This window comes from Temnothorax americanus, unplaced genomic scaffold, assembly GCF_048541705.1.
Source record: "Temnothorax americanus isolate GAGA-0224 unplaced genomic scaffold, ASM4854170v1 Scaffold19, whole genome shotgun sequence".
Classification (NCBI taxonomy): domain Eukaryota; kingdom Metazoa; phylum Arthropoda; class Insecta; order Hymenoptera; family Formicidae; genus Temnothorax; species Temnothorax americanus.
In genome coordinates this window covers 524,251-544,672 of record NW_027509329.1, presented here as the reverse complement: position 1 = coordinate 544,672, position 20,422 = coordinate 524,251, and the positions used below count along the sequence as shown (strand labels likewise).

Genomic DNA, 20,422 nt, shown 5'->3' with positions numbered 1-20,422 from the left:
TTGTTATTATCTATAATATCTTGCAATCACTTTTTAGGTTTAATATTACTGGAAAATCTCTAAAATAACAGATTAGCCAATTTTGGAAACCTATTTTGATTTTGTATAACATCACAATAAATGTTATTTTATTTAATTTCTCTTACATTAAGCTATATAACATAATACTTTTATTTATTATAAATTTTTGCAAATGTTTTACATGAAAAAACGAGACAATGAGTTGTTGACTAATTATATTTATGTGTATCTGTTTATTACCGTTTATTACTTTAAAGAGAAAATTAGAGTAATAAATTACTTGTGAGCATTGAAAAACATGCGATGTTTACAGAAAAGATCGTCTCGCGTGCGATCGACCATTAAAAATAAAAATACACGCCTGCGTTAATAGCTGGCCTTCAAACCCAAATCCGGGAGCGGTTTTTAAAAAGTCGGTTGCTCGCGCGTAGGCAACGAGATTAATAAGTCGCTATTAATTAATATCAAACAAATGCTCGGTCGAAAATTTTAAAATAACGGGAACTCGCTGCCGTAAAGACACGACTGCCCGTGTGCCGTTATGAAGGCGCACGAAGGCCGTCGTTCACTCCAAAGGACTAATGAATTTCATAATTAATATCATTATAATTAATCACGGACCCTCATGACGCTCGTCGCTCATCGACGACGATGACTCCTCGCCACGAGAAGGGATTTAACGCGGTCGGGCTTTTCCGGCACGATCGATCTTGGGCGCCGAATCGATTATCTTCTCTCGCTCGGATCGCTCATCGCGTACGCTTGCTCGGCCATAAATCAAACGACAAGTCGTAGGACCCCGTTGAAACGGGGCTCTGGGCCGTAAATCGCGAAACGTCTCCATCGCTCGCCGCGGCCGTCGCGATAATCGATTCGAGCGCAATATCGCGCGGATCCGCCCGTCGCGGTTTTACTACGCGCGTTCCGAAGAGAACTTGCCCACCCAGCGATTCCTCGCACTGTGCCGTGCCGTGTTCCTTCCTTCGTATAGTGCAAAGCGCGCCCACGCGTTCCGAGGCGGAACGGCAGATGGAATCCTTGAAACGATATCGAATCTATCCGTCTGATCGTCTATTTTGCTTTGTGCACCTGGACGTCTTGCGGTAAGCCGTCACGATGTGAGATCAGATAACGTGATCAGCTAGTTTCGCAACCGTTCCTCCACGTGTCGTCGATGAACCGTTTTTATTGTTGTTGCCTTCACTCATGCGATTGATCGCTCTAATCCGAGTCAGATCACATATATCGGAACGATCGAACCATAAACCAGATTTTATGGGCTAATACATCGTAGATGAGCGTATTGCAGGCGCGTTGAGAGAACACAGGAAATCAAAATTGACAAGCTGCCTGACTGGAATATAGAGAGGTGCTGTAATAGGCGATTGGCGTTAGTAAACGTAAACGCGTTGGAATATTTATTGGCTATACGTCTTATGTGCACCCACTGTAACTTACTTGGCTAGAATGTACGAAGTGGATATCATTTTACGAATAGTCGAATGTATCGATCGGCTTGCATGCTCTTCGAGATATATGCAAAAGTCATAACAAGGTTGTATGCGAATATTTCTCAACATTCCATGTGACGAGGTGAAGTGATCATTTACATGAAATACTTTAGTAATACTAATAGTACGCGTTAAATTATAATCTTTTAAATATAAACTGATGAATAACGTGAAATCTACAGAACTTCCATGAATAAAAATGGAACAGTATTTGTATATGTGCACCGAATTTTTAAATATTTAAAAAATTAATTTTTTAAACGTAAATAGAAGAATATGCACAGCAATATACACAGAAGTCTACAAAGAAAAAAAGTCTAATCAAAACTTATATACTCGTATTTACGCAACAATCTATAATCTTCTTATAAGAATTTCAACTTTCTATTTCAACTTTTTTGTCTTGGTTTAAATGTATAAATAACTTCACCCAAACAAGTTTTCTTCGCTAATGCAATATACTCTCATTTCAAGATTTCCACGTTGAAACTAAGATACTTTCAAGAATATTCTTTCTTTCTGTACAAAGCAAACTGATCGTTCCAATAAAATCCTCGGGTCAAAGGTGCGTATATGAGAACTTAGCTTTGACATGACAGAGAAAACTGCATCGAAGGTCTCGAACATCGTTAATGATTGAACAACAATATCGAAAGAACAAGCATCCGTTGGAAGCACTATGTTAAAGCCGCGTAATGAGCCGTCACTCATTTTCTGCGTAGATTATCGTACCGGCTCATTACCCTTCACCCCGGGACCAATCTGAAAGTGTTCGAGTAGCTCGAATATATTTCACAGCTGAGAACTTGATGGCGTTACCTAGCAAACTTCCAGATCGATCTGCGATCGTATCTGACGCCATTAACGGAGATGTCGTAATGGCGAACGCCAGAAAGGCATCGCGGCGTTCGTCCAAGCGGGTGACTGCGATCACCCGCTGCAGTCTAATTGTTATTAATTAGTACGATCGTCGGTGCTGCTGTTCCTCTCGATTGAGTGAAATTACATCGATAAGCAGCAACCTATTAACCTGCTACAAGGTGAACGTAATTAGAGACCGTGAGCCTCTAATTGAGTGTCTATAGTCTAGGTATACCTAATCGAGCAACGAAGTAAGAGATCACCATTAATATCAGTTGCAGTCGTAACGCTCACAAATACACGTAAACGAAACGGGCCGAGCGACGCAATGGAATGCGGGATCTGGAATTGCCTCTTTACGCGTTTTCTTCGCGAAAGGAGAAACATACGCGGCCGCTGATGGAATCTGGACCGCGTGTGTTGCAATTTGAGCGGTAAAGAAGTTGGCCTGGTGCAAACCTCGCCTTCATACATCATCGCCGCGCGCGCGCGTGGATAAGACGAGAGACCACGAGAGAAGACCGCATAAATTTCTCTTAATTGGTGATCGCGATCCGATGAGCGGATTAACAAAGACTGATGCGGATCCGTTTAATCTGCGTGGCGTAAATATGCAGGCGCGGATAATGGCGGCAGAAGCGGAAATATGTGGCGCTATATTTATAATACCGTCACGTAACGCGCGAGCCTTAAATTAACCGGTTAAACGTCCGGCCACTCCGAAAGTTAAGTAACGACCAGGCACGGCACTAAAGCTGTTTCGAGCCGTACCGATACCCGTGAAATGCTGACGCTGCATCGGCGCGGCGAGTAGAATGCCCAGTGCGTGTCGGGATGCGCTCGCGGCGCGAATCGTCGACTTGACTTGACAATGAATTCGAACGTGGCGCGATAAGTAGCGAGATGCCCTTGCGGAGAGAAATCCGAGCTCGCATGCTTCGCGAGAAAGGGAGAACCGGAGCGGAGTATATTCTGTCTGGAGGAAGACACCAAACAGAGAGAAAGATGCGATCGCTTCGCTTAGCTGTTCTTTCTGCTTCTTATACGACCATATCGAACGAATAGTTCTCAGGCTTCGCTCAGTTACTTCTAAGACCCGTCAGACCTCTGTCCAAGTAATAACCGACTTACATATATAAATTCGTGTGTATTACCGTGATGGATCATTACTGCGCTCGAACCGCAGCAATTAAAATGCTAATAAAATGCTAAATGCTTAGTGGCGCAGTTATGAAGTGTGTTCAGATAAGTTTCAAATATTAATGTTATTTTATATATGTATATGTAGGTATAAGGCGAACAAAAACAACAAAATTAGTTGCAAAAATAACATAGAGACTTTATGGATACAATTCTGTAGCGGTCTAAAATGTTGCAAAAATAAACTTTGTGATCAAATTACTGCGCAAATGCTATTTGCATCATTCAGTGATAATACCAACAATTAATTGTTTCCATCATACTTCAAATGTGAAAGTAAAAACCGATAAAAATATCGACAGCTATCATCGCGACCATATTGGTGTAATAATAATCTCGATTGCTAAACGGATCTTCAAGTTTGCGCGATGCCAATTTTCAAGTCGGTCGCTCGTTCGATTGTGGATCATTCTTCAATGAACCGGAACCTATACTTCCTGTAGAGACGGGTCTCCGTTCCATCGGTAAACTCAAAACCGCTTTGAAGATAAATTTCGCTACGCTACAATGTCGCGGCGACATTTCATAAATCCGACTGCAGACCGATTCAAACGACATTGTGGAACAAAGACGCGGTCCGATCGTATGCGCGCGTAAAGATGAATCGCGAGACTTCGCAAATAGAGTGTGAAATTTTGGGTTGCCGTGGCGGAACGATCGATTGTCGAGGAGGAGCTCGGTATTATCGATTAGCTATGATATCGGAGCCACTGGAGTGCGAGTGCATGGAAACTCGGAGCGGATCCACTCACTATCACATCAACCAGTATAAAGGAGGAAATTGCAAATAGTTATATTTCGTTATCATAGTTGATTGAAACTTGATAAATTGATTTTTCCTCTATGGTAAAGAGATTTTTCTCTCTTTCCTCGCATAGGTGGCGCATATAAATTGTCTTAAGATTGCTTAATCTATAAATCTGTCTCTTTTTATTTCATATTGTTAATATCTTTTATTGTAGATTAAAGCGCAACTAAAGAACAAAATAAAATATATGCAAATAAAAGAAATCAAGACAATTCGACAATAGTGACTAAGTCGAAAATATTCCGTTTGCAAATCTGTTTTGATAGCAATAATATATTATTCCAAACATATATAGTCTCAATATTTGTAAACATATATTAAATCGAAAATATATAACGTAAATTTAACCGTTTAAATTTCACGACAATAATACATACAACTCACTAATTTTTGATAGTTCGCTATTTCGGATTACCGCGCCTTGCAAATATCTTGCGAAATCGTACCAATTAACACCATGACGCTTTAAATTTGAAAATCCATACCTCCGTATCCGAAACTTATTGCTCCCAAAGACCATCGTGCTGATACTGCCCACTAGATTATAAACACTCAAATTCAACATCTGCCCGATGAGCGAGCCGCGAATTCCCGCCGTAGGAAGCTCAGGTCATTGTACACTGGTTCTGGCAACGCGTCTTCCTCGCCCCCGCACTGTCTAACACTGCGGCGATCGATGCCGAAACCAATCACGCATCTGTTGCCATTTTTCATTCGCATTTACTTCGCCGACGATCATTGACCGGAAGTGTGACGAAACCAAATAAAGAACACGCGAGTCAGGACGCGGCGCACTTTTTCCAGGACAATCGATCGCGTATGTATCCTATGACAGCTGTCAAACGAACGCTACGAGAGAACGCGAACGACATAGTACATACTCCGCGAGCGCTGTCAACGGAATGAGTCGGAGCACAGGCCACAAGCTCGTGTGGCGTTGGTGGAGGGATGTCAGTAGGGGGAAATCCCGAGAGTGGGAGATTGAACGAGAGAAGGAGAAAGAAACAGAGAGATAAAGAGAGAACAGCACGCTTACTGCTGTTCTAGAGTTAGCCCTTTAAGGACAGATGTATACATGACGATCAGAATGGGCCCCGCGCGACAAAAATGTATGGAAAAGCTAAAAGCTGAAGACCGTACAAGTACATTTCGCGAGACCGACCTAAAAAGAGACCTAAAAAAAGATGCGTGCAGTACGAGAAAAAAAAATTATTTCTCATACTGGCGCGCACGAGCGATATGAGCAAAGCTAAAAGCGACTTGTAATGTAATGTAATGTAACGTACGTTTGAAATGATCGCAGGGATCAGGTCAACGGGTCATATTATCGTTCACGACGATCTGAAGTGACGCGAATTGTATATGCAAATAAAAGCGGCGAATGCTCATGTTCGCACCTCTGTATCATATTAATGTCGCTGACAGTTTTGCCAGTTACCACTACCGTGCTACGTCGATGGAACCAATGGCGAGATGCACCTCCCGCGGAAACCGGTTTAATCCGACGTCTAGAGCACCTCTAATAGACTGCAGAGTTCACGCAATTCAGCCGCGTCGGCGATGATTCCAAGAATAATTCGTTTTGCGTTGGTCTCGATCGAATGTGGAGACGTGGCGACGGGGGATTGGCCTTTCAGCGATATTGCGAGGCGAAAGATAAAACACATAACGTCGCGGAATTGTCGTCCACCCACCGCGACGCACGCTCGCCTCGTTGCTCTCGTCGACCCGTGTGCCGAGGTCGCGAGAAAGAGGATTAATATCCCCGGCGCGGCGGATGTTTCTTTACGTTAATACATGTTCTTTGACACTGGCCGGCCGGAGCTATGATTCCGCTCGGCAACTTGCAACATCTGCACAGTCGTAACTCGCTCTTCCAGGAGGACAACGCTCGTAAGTTACGATCGCGGCGGGTGAGCCCCGCGCGAACGCTGTAATTTATATGTTACAACTGCCGAAGTTACGAAGCGAGACTTTATGGCCGCGGAGACTCCCTCGATGCGCTTACGGAGTTCGCGGAGACGCGGTAAAACGTCAACTCCGCGCCGATCCGCTTCAGCTCTGTGATCATCGGCCGCGCGGTCGAGAAACACGATGCACGACGACAGCCGGTCGAGAGGAGAAAACGGCGCGGGTCGTCGATATAAGCTGTAAATTAGCGCGCGAGACAACGACCTCGGCAGGATATATCCCGCGGAAAAACGCATTTCCCGTGTCGCTCGCGTAGGATCGCGCCGTCAATTCGATTCCCATCGACGTCGCGCGCCACGAATAATCGATGTCTCCGAGCTCATATACCGAGTGTGTAATCCCGACGTGTGTATAAGAAGGCCAGGCACGTACACTGCAGTGCCGTCCTCTCTTCTTCTCCTCGCTACGCCAGGCAAATGTTTATTAGAAGCGAAGGGCGGTCTTGTCGGGGATACGGCTCAACATTTTTAACAGTTTCCTCGATCCGCGAAGAGCTCCGGTCCTCCTTTTTCGCATTCTCGTGTAATAACAGGTCTTCGCTCTCTTCTCTCTCGCCGGGGATCGACCGGACTCGGCTCGCTCGCTCGTCCCGAGACAGAAAACCGGCACAGCCGCCGGCGATTGTCGTAGGTAAGTGAGTTTGACGTACACCGACATCGTGTACACCGCACCATATGTATTCCACGGTTCCGAATACCTCTCTGCCTATACTTTCCTCGCACTCTCACTTCACACACAAAATCTATACGCTAGTCTTTCCCTTTCCTGACCACATGATGGTCAGGTCCATTTTCGGTCGACTTTGGAGAGATATTCGAATATTAGGAGATTAAGATTAATGGGAGATTAAGATATCCGAAAAAAGGTAGGATGAGGCAGAGAGAACTATTATCGAGATCGTCGGGAGATCTTATTTGATTGAAGGAAACGTGACCGTCTTGGAAAACATTTGATCCGAGATTATGCGTTATCGTTCGTAAATAATGCTCGATATAGCGCCGAACTTTCTGGTGACAAATAGTGTTCGTGATTTATCGTGACGCTTATACTCATCGATAATGCTGACTGAAAATAAAAATAAGGATACCTTCGATTTTTACGATTTATCGTGATGCTTACTCAGCGATAATGCTGACTCTAAAAATAAAAATAAGGATACCTTCGATTTTTACGATCGTTCAAATAAGTATGGCTACATATAACGTGATGACTAACGCTCTCGATAGTCAAACTTCATTGTTCTGTACGTTTGTCTGTATGAACGAGAGAGAAGCACAATTCGAGATACATTTCTATAGATATTACTAGAAATAGCGAATCTGAAGATTCTGACTGATGCGATCATCGCGAGGTTATTGCCGCTTCACGTTTATTCTTACTTCCTAGACTAGTCTTTCGAGGAAGATAGTACGGAAGAGGAATAATGTTTCAAATTTAGACGGGCAACTTTCCAAAATCTCAGTTAACGGTTTTTGGACTCATCATGTGAAAAAACATGATAACCTAATAATACGACATAGATTGATGAGCTTTTTGATGGCAAGCAACAATTTCAAGATAAAAGTAACGTCGAAAAACTATTCCGCTCGATATCTAAAAATTTTCCTGAAGATAAACAAATATTTGTGTTTATTAATATATGAATATCTGTTTTAAAAAAGTTTATAGTTAGTGTCGTAATGTCATAAAACGGACCTGCTTAAAAAAATGTTAGTTGCTTGTTTATTTCAGTATATCGATACTGTTATCGATATAACAAGATATACCGACAGGTGCGGCGTAAAAATGTAATGTTTATCAGCCTTAAATCTTAAACAGGACACATTTTATAAAATTGTTTGAAATGGATTTCGATCTGAACTGTTTCGTTTTTTTTTCTAGAAAACAATAAAAATCTAGAAAATAACTAAACAATTCCGATCGGAATCCATACCGAAAAGTTCCATAATACATGCCTATATAGATATCGTCCAGATTTGTGCGACATATGATGGCCGTTTCATAGGTAAAAACCTGAATATTAGCGCAACTTTTCAAAACGATTGTCGCTGAAACAACCGAGCGCGTTGTATTTTATCAACGCACGCCAAGCGCAAGGCGCTTATCAATGCACTTCCGCGGCACGAAAAATGAGACAACGCGCGCCGTGGAAAGCGCGCGTTTACACTTCGCTCTCGTTCCTGCGAAAAGAATGACAGATTACGAAAACGAGGGCAGCGGTAAGCTCTTCCTAGATACTTTTCTTATCGTAATAGTCGAAGCCGCGCTGTGGGGAAAGCCCCGTGTTTCGCGAATCAACCACTAATAGATACCCGCGTCATGCTCTGCGGTAAAGAAACGATTTTTTAACGCCTCTCTGCGAGGCCAGGTGATTAACTAAAGATATACTTAGGTAATATTTAGATTAAGCGAGTAAACTTTCTGTGGAATGTACACGAACGTGTTTGTCATTTGCTTTAGATATTGCTTTACATTTCAATTCAGTTTTAATGCGAATTGGATTGATTGACATTACCAATACGTAGCAGACCTATACCTACGCATAATGTCTAATGTCAAACGAAAATTTGTGCATGTTATAATATCACATTACAAATATTTTAACGGATATATGATACGTATGCTGTTTCTAGTATATATCCTATTATACATTTAAATTGTTTTTGTTAAATTTTTTTTTCAGCAAGATTTAAACTATTCTTTATTTCTAAACATATTACAACTCGCTTTATTGTGAAGTCGTTAAAATAGCCGGTTGCGGGGCGCACGAAATAGAGTGTGAGAAGCTGTAAAAATAAACTGCACGCGCTCGTGCAATCTTGTGAAACTTTGCTTTAAATGAAATTGGATGCATTCTGAAAATTTACTCGAAGACATTTACTCTTCGAGAGACAAGAAAAATATAAACTGGCATAGAGAAAAGAAACTTTATGCGAGAATGTTCAGGAAACGCTGGTTATAAAATAATGTACATATTTAAAAAAGAAACTACACATAGAAAAATCATTTCATCTCCATATAGAATAGAGTGTATTGTATATTATCGTCGTAAGTATAAAGATTATTTGACGCGTCTATATACGGATCCTTGAAATATATAGCGAATACAGTCTTTTTTTAGGTCAAGTCTTCGTATTACGATCGCCAGTTCAACATGATGATCAAGCCTGTAATAACGGAACACGCACGTATATTAGCTATATGTTCGCACAAGCGCTCCTACCGCTGATGTCATTCGCTATTCCGGTGATTGGCGATGCTTCCGATATATCTTCACATGATCTGCGCGTCGTCCGCTATTCCGATCGACCGCTTGACCCTGGATGGTTCCGCGAGGTTGATTATACATCTCGTACCAAACGTTCGTACATTGAAAGCATCTGTCTTTCACCACACGGCATGCGTGGATAAACAATCGTAAAATAACGGAGCGTCTTGACTTACTTTGATAACGTTCCCTTTCATTGCGATAACGTTCAATAAATTCGACGTTCCGCTAGCTTTCAACGCGCACGGGATTTCGACGATAATAGCCTCCACGCGTGATCGCTAGACGGTGTCGATGATATCGAGATCCACGATTTATGGTTTCGGTTCGAAACTTTATTAGAGGTGGGATATATCTCAGTTTACTAGATTCACCCGCATGCATGCGGTGCGGCGTCGACCGTCGATTGCTACACGGATTTTATTGCCATTCACAGTTACGCTCTCGTTCGGTCGTAAAAGGAATTTGTGTTGGGATACTTCACCGCCTTATCGAACGTATTAAACCGGGATCGATCGCGCCCGAACAAAAGTAGGTCGCTGGGTGATTATTCTTGTCTGTTATAAGCCGTCGTTACGGCGCTTTTATCTCGAAATATCTGCTCTGTGTCTTTCAGTTTGGATAAATATCGAGCTGTAAAATGCCCAGAGCAAACTGGGCGCCCACACGTCCGCCTATTTATAACTTCATTGGCGGCGATTCGCTGTATCTGCCTGCACACGCCGCTGTTTTATTCGCTAGCTTAACGAGACGAGGATCCGCTGCGGAGCCGCTTATCTGCGGTTTGCTACGTCTACATCGGGGTCTTCCTGCAGGTGCGGGAGAGCAGCCACACGGTTATCCTAGCAAATGTCAGCGACCTCGCCGCCGCGATACAGGCGTCAACGGGGCGATCGGTGTTTCGCTCTTGGCCGAGTCGCGTGTGGCTACTGACTCGACTCGAGGCGAGGAAGTACAGGAAGTACGCGCAGCGCGCTTTTGGCGCGGTCGTTCACGTTGGATGGTTCATCGTCGGATCGGAGCTGTTCTTACGAGTCGTTTGGCCGTTCGGTTTACGGTAGGAACCGCGAACCACGCCGTACCACGGAGACTTTACGAGCACACGGAGCTCTTATTGCAGATCACGGCATTGCGCGCTGATTGACCGCGTCGGCCGCACGTGACGACCCGGCGCGTATCGGCCGGTAAACCTTGAGAAGCACGTGCGAGTATAACGCATCTCATGCGCTTGCTGTGCCTGCTGTTGCCGTTCCGAGACCACCCGCCGTAATAATAAATTCGCCTGAGATTTGCCTCACATGTGCCTGACATCTGACGTTACACGTGCGTTCGCTCCGCAGTAGAAATTCCTTCTGGGAAATCGCGATCGAAACGCGATAATCAAGCGCGAGATGCGCCAGTGCTGATGGTGATTTAGAATTCCTCTAATATGAGCAAAATTAGGAATATAAAATAGAAGGGAGAGAGAGAGAGAGAGAGAGAGAGAGAGAGAGAGAAGAAGAGAGGGGGAGAGAGAAAGAGAGAAAGAGAGAAAGAGAGAGAGAGAGAGAGAGAGAGAGAGAGAGAGTAAAGTTTTTAGCGAGATTTCTAATAAGGTATAATAAAATGTAATTCTGGCCTTGTTGTAAAAATCGAAGTTAATGTTTTATATTTGTTAATTTTATTGTTTCTTCGTATCTATATCTCTTGTTTATTTTTGGAATAAAATATACATTTCTTTTAATATATATATTTCTTTGTCTTATGTGTTAATTCTCGATTACCAATTGCATTAGCAATGAAAAAAAAAATAAAAAATGCTTAATACTTTCACTTCCGGTCTAAAACATATGCTATTGCGCAACTTTGATGTTAATTCGTGAGCTATGTGTGTGAATAAAGGGTCTATAATGGAAGATTAGGGCAAAGGTGGAACGTGCTGCCTGAAGATGACGATCGTATGTTAATGTCCATGACAGTGAATAAGAAACTGACACCATCCATTCTACCTATTTGTCGGACGCGCTTAATTGATCGGAGAGAGAGCCAATTTGAAACGAAATACTGCGGATAAAAGATTCTCGACGTGGAAAAGTTGCGCGACGAGTCGAGAGTTACGTGTGTTTGCTCAGGTGCCAGTGGGCTAGATCATTTTCTAAACCGCGAACTGATAAATGCCCGATGGCTATATATCTGATGGACGTAGGAGGAAAACATCGGGATAAAACTCAGTGGAATTTGACAGAATTCAACTGTCCTTCTTGTCGTACTGCACTCTGACACATGTCCTAACGGTACATCCGCTCGGTTAAAATCTAATGCCGGACAATTTAACACAAATTGGACTTTCTCGCTCCTGGAAATTTTTACGTTACGCAATTTTACGATCGGCGTACTCGTGAAAATCTTCCGTTATTTTACTCCTCTGAGATACTAGATTTTATGACAGTCATTTTGAAAATTATGTAACAGTGTCTATCCATGTAATAAGAATTTCATCTGAGAAAATTTATGAAAATTCTGAGACATTTCTATGCCGAATGCAATTCGTATAAATATTTGTTTGCAGAGCTGTCATATGTTTGTGCTGCATCAGTTGAGCACAATTAACTCTGAGATATAATTTATTATATTATTTTGAGTTGTAGATCACGGCAAATGATAGATACATAAAAATAATAATTTATTTATACGTGTATTAAAATTTTTCTCTTTTTAAATCAAATCTTTTCGTTATTGCCGCACGCGTACGAATAAAGTATATAACTCTTACCGCAAAAGATACTCGTGAACTTCGGAACAATTTGTGTTAATCATTTAATCGTAAGGTGGACTATCGTCGAGAAGATACCGTTCCTCGAGACGGTCTCGTGACTTCGTGTCCGGTGTCGTCCGGTTTCGAGTCGCTGGCTATTGTCTTCGTGGCGTTTCGTTTGTTGCTCGTCTCTGTCACGTCGTCGTTGCACTTATATTTCCTTGGTGCGACCGTTTCCTCGGTGAAGAGTCGTAAGTCACAAGCAGGACGACGTGCTTGGTAGCTCGTCGAAGTCGAGCGTAATAAATTTTGTTCAAGTAATTAGACATATATTGCCATGATTTGTTATCCAAAAATTGCTCTGTATTAATTTTTTTACATTTTAAAACACAATTATATATGTATATCACTAATTATCTTTACTATTTGAAAATCATGATAGGATAATTTTACTATTATGTACATGCAATCTTCTATAGAAGTCAATAATTTATATATATATATATATATATTTTGCAACTTAAATATTGAATAAAGTAAGGTGCTTTAAACTCTAAAATATGTACCTTATACGCCTACATATGATATTTATATACCTACGCGTGATTTCTTGTTATGTTTATCACAGCTATTTCTGATCCAGAAAAACGGTTTATTTTGATTGTAAGTTACGCAGAAGCTCCATTCTGAAATACGGAAGCAAATGTTGCCTAAAAGTTTCAATGGAGATATTTAATAGTTACAAGAGCTTTCTAAATCATAATAATAATTGTATGACATCTGGATATTGTAACTTTGCGTATGATTATTTTATTCTGTAAAATATATCTTTTATTATTAAATTATACAAAATTGCCTATATGCACAGTTTACAAATCAAATATTTCACTCAAATCAATATTTGGAATATTTCATGAGAAACTACTAGTCCCTTTTAAATCCTAATCTCATTATTAATGTGAATATTACCGGTATTACCACTATCACTGCTAAACGCACTTAGAATTAGTTACGATTGTATACCATTAACCCAGTTTCCGAACTAATCATCAAACGAGTCTCGTCGTGTACGAAGAGGATGTTACAAAGTGTGGAAAGTTTTCGGTCTTAGTACACTTGCACCTCTTTTATGTTAATGTAGGACAAGAACGCTAGCGTAACTATATAACACTGTTTGCTTATGTTTAATGGTAGTTAAGTTATTTGTGGTAATAAATGGATACCACGCAGAATGACGCAAGTACGCCGATAATGCGATACAACGCATACTTTAATTTCATAATATTATATACAGTCCAATAATATTTTCCACTGCTGGCAAAATGCAGCGGGTGGTTTGCAAAAATCAAGTTTCACCATTTTTATGCTCCGAACTGGTGAAACGAAACGATTTATCGCATCCCCGGCACCGTGGTAATTATCCTGATAAACTCAGCACAAAGTTCTACCGTTTTACTCTTTTACTCATTTCCCATATCTGAGAAATGATATATTACATAATGTCAAGCGTACATTTCTACGACCACGCCTATAAGGAAAATATCTATCGGTTGTAGATAAGAGTAATCGATAAATACATACAACGCGTGACGTTTCACCAATACTTGTTCTAATGCTCTCATTATTTTTCTTTCTACAAGGATACATACGTTCCCAGTCCTTGAGAGCAATAGTAGCTTGCTGTGAATCAAGTGAAAGATGTGTTTAATTGAAGCGAAAAACATTACATTAGTGATTCGACTCGAGCCGATACGACACATGAGACGCGTTCTTTTCTTGACGAGTACCAGTTTTACTGGATACCGTCGGAAATAAGATAGTGGAAGATGTCGACGGGTGACAAGACTGACCGGTGTAAACGATACTGCGCGTGTTGTCATCGTCGGTGTCGACTACCTCGTTGTCGAGGCCGCGGTATTGCTGCGTCTAGTTGCAGAAATTGACGCGATAAAATGAGATTTATTTAGTGCGGCGATAACAAATTTAGAGCTCTAGTAATTTTAACCGAAACAACATTTAATCTCCATAAAATTAGTCGAATATTTTGGAATAATATAATTTATGTTAATATTTAGCGAACAAAACAAATATTTTATTCAAACTTTTATAAACATTTAATAACAGAGATCTATTTCACGAGCTATACGGAGCAAGACAGAAAAAAAGAAGAAAGAGACGGGAAAAGAAGTTGAAAAGCACGATTATTGTTGCTATTCGCGAGAATTTTAAAATATTAATATTTAAAATCGCTAAAAATACCGTTTGATTTCGATACGTCTTGCGAATCAATGCTTCTCGTTTCTCCTTTGTTGCCATTACTCCACGCGTAACCTTCCGAATCGGTCTGACTCTCTGACAAAGGAAACATTGCGCCGCGACTACGGACCCCATAACACTCGAGCAGGAATTCAAAGACCAATTATCGCACTGCAGGTGCAATGCCGGGCGCGACGCGACGAAAAGTGAAAACGACTCGGCGACTCGTGTTTCGCGTAACGAGGATTAGCGATAACGCTGCGGGTCGCCACGTAACTCCCGACTATCGGCCGGAGAACAGAGAAAAAAGAGAGGACGTCCGCGCCTCTTGCATAAATCTGAATCGCAATTAAAGGAGCGGGAGAGCGTTTTTATAAACGACGCATTCCCGTTGACTTTGAATGCGAGCAAAAAAGGCGTTTATCGCCACTCAATTTCACATCAGGCTTAAGAATTGCCATGGCGCGCCGTGCGAAGCTGTGCGATTTCGAAACTCTCGTTATGCGACGAAGGTTATAAAATTTGCGCAATTAATGAAAATGTCGCGCGAGATACATCGTTTCGACGTGGACAATAAATATGAGATCACTGTCAGGGTTCGTGAGGCGTATTCGTGGCGCCGCACCTCGTCATCTCAGCGCTGCCGGCGCTTGGGGAATAACATGATCGAGCACCGACGAACAGGCCAACACGCCCGTGGTGGCACCGCGGTAACCTTTTTTCTGACATTTCTGCCTCGTAGGTTGGTTTATTCGAAAGGTTAAACCGTTGCGCTCTCGAATATCTAACGCGGTCGCTGGAAGGAAAAAGAAAGTGCAGGGAGAAAGAGAGAAACGTCTCTGGGTAACGGTTCTGGCGCTCTTCTGCGCCAGGTAATCTCCTCTTCCTGTCGAAGGTCGGGCGCAAGTCAAATGCCCGTTCGTCGAACCGTGTCGTGAGGTTCATCGGAACATCTTAGCTGGAGTGCGTATCGGGTAGTTGGTCGGTACCGTCGCTCGTGCGTTGCAGGTATAGTCACCCAATCAGAGCGAGGAGGAAACAAAAGAAAGGTGAAAAGAGTTATCGCTCCGTGAGATCGAGCCGACATCCTGTATCGGGAACTGGAAAACCGGGCAGAACCTTCGGCTCGGCGTGCAATAATTATCGGCCGATTGTTCGGACCTCGTTCGGACTCTCCTACCGCGGTGGCGTTTTCTGTCGGCGCCGCGCCAGTGCCCCACCATTCTCGCGCGCGAATCGTTTAAGATTTTCAATAGTCTCTCGCGTGCTCCGTAGCCCGAAAAATCATGGATCGATGAATAAAGAGGTATCGGGTCACAGAGCGCGCTTCGCGCATTATCATCGCTCCTCCGGTGGCTCGCGAAGCGTCCTGTGTGTGTGATCTGCTTTTCATATACAATTACTCGCGCCGCGCGAAATCGTCCTTGCCCGACTTCTCGCCTTTCAAGAATGCGCTCGACGTCGCACATGTCGGAATTTAATAATGTATCAACGAGCGTGACTTTTCTACGTTCTCGCAAAAGCACATATAGATTATATGGTTTGCGACCTTACTTTGCACACAAGAGAAACATGATTCTCTCTCTTTCGCGAGACACCGGTCTCTCGGCGGATCGGCATATACCGATCCCGCGCGAACTGATGGTTATATACACCTCGACAAGTAAATCTTATGCGTTCGGTATGCCGCCATCGTCGTCCGGGCCGGGAGGTACGGAGAGAATTGCTCGTAACGCGTCTCTGTGTCATTTAAGAGTCGCGCTGCACGTAATTCAGGGAAAGTCACACGCTCGTAAATCAGCCTGGATATGGGTACCGTTAGATTTGCAATGATAATCTCATGGTAATGTATGCGATTCGCTCGAGCGAACGAACGAGAAAATAATTAATAACCCCGGGTAATCCGAGTTCGCCGAACTGTCAGTGACGGATATCGCGATCCTTGATGGGGGTTTACGAGTTTGCGACACCAGTGGGAGAGCTTACAAAAACTGGTGTCTCTTTCGTTCGGCATCTCGTTAGCCTTCTTCCTTCGATTTCCATACCGGTGATAGACAACGTTTTACAACTCTGCTTTATGAGAACGTGGATGTGGCTATTAAGTTTTCTAATGACATAATTCACGTCGCGATGGCGCTCTTACGGTTATAAATGTTCTATGTTCTATATCAGGATTTTATACGGCTTGGATAACATGAAGCGCAAATGGTTTGTAAACTAGTTGTGTAAAAGAAATTATACTACAAGTATGTGATTCGAACACATAAAATACTTTGTGTATTAAACATACATGCATTAACATTCGTATTGCTCTCTCTGATATGATGCTTCATCGTACCGTTCTGTTAATTATATGTTTTGTTCTCATTCGAACAAAAAAACAGTAATTACGGAAAATTATATAGAACCTATTTATGTCAAGGGAGCGAGATGAGCCAACAAGTTACAAATTATGTTGACGCGACGAATGATTTCAGATTGTGCGTGGTTGTTGATTGATACGCGTAAGAAACGCTCTACGGGTTTTCAAGATCGGTTGCGCGGCGCTTCGGATTTCCGGACGATCTATCGAGCCTCACACAAGCCATACCGAGAGTAAGGTGTACTTACAGTTACCTCTAATTCAATTGATCGATCGTGGGATAAGCGAGATGGCGGGACATCGCGGGCACATGGATTATAATGATGATACTGTATCTGACAACGGAGGCGGCTATTTACCATTCAATTACATTGCAATTACGGGATCGCGTGTGCCCGTATCTTAAATTACGCGATGCCATTTCAGCAACAAAAGCTTTAACCTGCTCGAGACCTTTAATAATTGATAATCACGGAATGAGCGGCATGGAAAAAAAAATCATGGGCTCGTGTCTCCAAAGACTAACAAGTTCTGATAGTAAAAATAAACCCTGATGGTACCATTAATGGTGATCGTTATCATGGTCTCGAGAAATTAAAATAACGAGAAGTTTGGTTTACCGTTAAGCACAACCGCGCGACTGTTTGTAATTGGTTAACTGGTGATAAATGATAGTTGATCAATAAATGTGGCATGTAATTGATAGAAAGAACGATGTTGAGCGAATGTAGACAAATTATGCAATCAAACTTACCCTTGGTGAGAGTGCGGAGGTGCAGGTCTCGGTGGAGGCGGCAAAGACTTCCTACCGGATGTGTTCTGTCGCGGTGCCAAAGGCGGTGGCGGCGAACTAGGAGAATCCGTGCCGTACTTCTCCGTTGGACATTGAGGCTGAGGTTTCTGCTTAGGTATATCAACGTACTTTGGTGGTAGTGCGTAGTAACCGTGCGTAGTCCTCTGTGTCACGTCGTTAGGACGTTGGTGATGATTAGGAACGTATTTCGGGGGTTCGTGATATTTCTGCGGGCTTGACTCCGAGGGGAACAACTTCGAACTGGCTTCATATCCCGTTTTCACCGGGCTGCTAATGGAGAAACTGTGATTTCCGCTCTTCAGGTATTTGGATGGACTCTTCGCGACCTCCGTCACTGGCAGATAATTCGGTCTCGAGGATGAATTCGTGGTGGCATTCTTATCCGCGTTTTTAGGGACTTGAGGCTGCGGTCTCTGACCTGAAGAAGATTCTAATTTCTGGCCGGAATCGTTTCGCAATAAACCGGACGCGTCGACGCGCGTCCCGTCAACTCGCATCGATTCCTGCCGAATGATCCTCGGCTCTACCGGAACTTGCGGGGCGGGTCTCTGATTCCCGGAATCGCTGTATCTTTGCGATATGAGATCAGGGAGTTGCGCCGGAGGTCTGGTTGAATAAGATCTCTCCTCAGATATTCTCCTCGTCGGCGCTATCTTCCCGTTCACCATAAGTTTCTGAGTAGAAGGATATCTCAAACTCGAGCGTCCCGTAACTACCATCCTGTGCGTGGCAAAGCCGGCCGAGACTCCGTTCTCCAGTACCATTTCGGAATCCACGTGTTTCAGCGCCGCGGATTTCACGAAATGATGCTGTTCCTGTTCCTGCACGCCCGTTTTCGTCGAATTCGGGGAGGATTTGCCAGTGGGCTTATCGTGATCTCTCTTGGCGCTGTGTTTCGATCTTTTTATGGAATGTCTTTCCGACTTGTGTCGTTCGCATGACCTTTCACGATTGATCTTTGCCGTTTCCTCCGTCTGGTGGTGAATGTTGTTAGATTTACGCTCCGTAAAACAATCGTCGCTGAGTTCGGGTGGTGGAGGCGGCAATGGATCGTCGCAATCGTGGACCTCGCTCTCCGTGACCGTCGGCGGCGACGGTGGCGGCAAGTCGGGACTGGGTATGCGTTCGTTGTAAGCATTTCTCAGGTGTGGCTTTTTAGGCGGCCTCTCGGGCACCCAGTCGTCTATCGATATGGCCGGTCCGACTATCACAGGGCCCAATAAATCCGTGGAGAGACTGCTGCAACTGTTGCTATGTTGATGCTTAGGGCTTGGCAAGTCGTTGTTTCCTTGATTCTGAGTTCTGCTAACGTTTTCCCTCCAAGTACCGCTGGCGTAATCTGACGCTGAACTAGCTCTTCGGGATGAGGATGGTCTCGGTCGAGGGGGAGGCTGCGGCGGTGGACTTTGAGGACTCTGAGGAGCTGGTGCAGAGCCTTGTGCCAACTGGGGTTCCGATCGCCAAGATGCTTGATGATGTCTCTCGTAATAAGACAACAACGCTTTCTTTTGAATCGCTTTCAGAGTAGGATCGGACACCCTGTGACGTTTCTCGGGATCCAAATAAGTGTAACGCATTTGTTGCTGCTGTTGCTGCTTTTCTAATTCATTGATGCGTTCAGCTACCGAAAGCTGTGGTTGTGGCGGTGAACTTAAGGTCATTCTGGAAAAAGAAATGTTACACATGATGTAGTTAATAATTCGAATTATTACATAGAAGTATAATAATTGTAGAAAAATGTATTTATCAATATACCTTGAAGATTGCGTGGATTCCTGCGGCTGCGTTGTACTGACTGGATAAAGTTTTCGTTTGCTACGTTCGCGATCCAAGTACAGCACGCTTTCCGAATGATGCCGTTGAGGAGTCTGCACCCTAGCGCTGTGAGCGATTAGCTGCTTGCTACATTGAATTCCGTTAGTTTGACTCACGTCGGACATCGATCCGTGTATAGGATTCCAATTTTCGGAACTCTGCGGACTCGCCGCTCCAACTTGCTGGCGTGTAGGGCTTTGTGGCATAGGTTGAGTGTATTTATCATTCTCGAGTCTGCTCGAATTGTCCCACTGATTCGCTTGTGATCTATCATTCAGCGAATCATCGTCGAGATTGGATTCCTGCCACTTGCTGTCTCGAATCGCCGATGTTTGGCAGATATCACTAATCGATGCGGACGTCGTGCAGTGACCGATCACCGCTGGCAAGCTGGGTCTACCTTGTTTCTGCTTGTTTCGGTCGTTCATCGAAGACTGCCATTTGTCGAGGCTGTGCCTCCCTTTCGCCGGCGTGCCTATTCCGGACGTACTGACGTCGCTCATGGAACTCTGCCATTTCTCGTGACAACCGTTGTTGGGTTTTTGAGTTTGAATCCCTCCGTTTACGCTACTAACGTCTGACATGGATCCATGATGCCATCGATCCGATACCGCTTGACGAGGAGGCATACCGCTTGATACGCTGACATCCGACATCGAGCCATGCCATTTTAAAGTCTCGCTGCTAGAGGCGCTACCACTAGACGTAGTCACTACGCTGTCTCTACCCTCTCGCGAGGTATCTTCCCAAGACGTCGCAGGCCTTTGTGCTACCGCCTCGCTGTCTCTCCTCAATCTGATA

The 20,422-nt window shown here is 43.5% G+C and overlaps 1 protein-coding gene across 3 annotated transcripts in view; it reads right to left on the bottom strand.

Moving 5' to 3' along the window:
- Positions 1–20,422, bottom strand: part of Shrm (shroom) — a 157,768-nt gene that overhangs the window by 25,335 nt on the left and 112,011 nt on the right. For all 3 annotated transcript variants that reach the window (XM_077404564.1, XM_077404563.1, XM_077404565.1), the window contains 2 exons: positions 19,562–20,416; positions 17,747–19,468 (listed from right to left, as the gene is read on the bottom strand). In XM_077404564.1, coding sequence (XP_077260690.1) covers positions 17,747–19,468; positions 19,562–20,416 — 2,577 coding nt within the window. The remainder of the gene's footprint in view (positions 1–17,746; positions 19,469–19,561; positions 20,417–20,422) is intronic.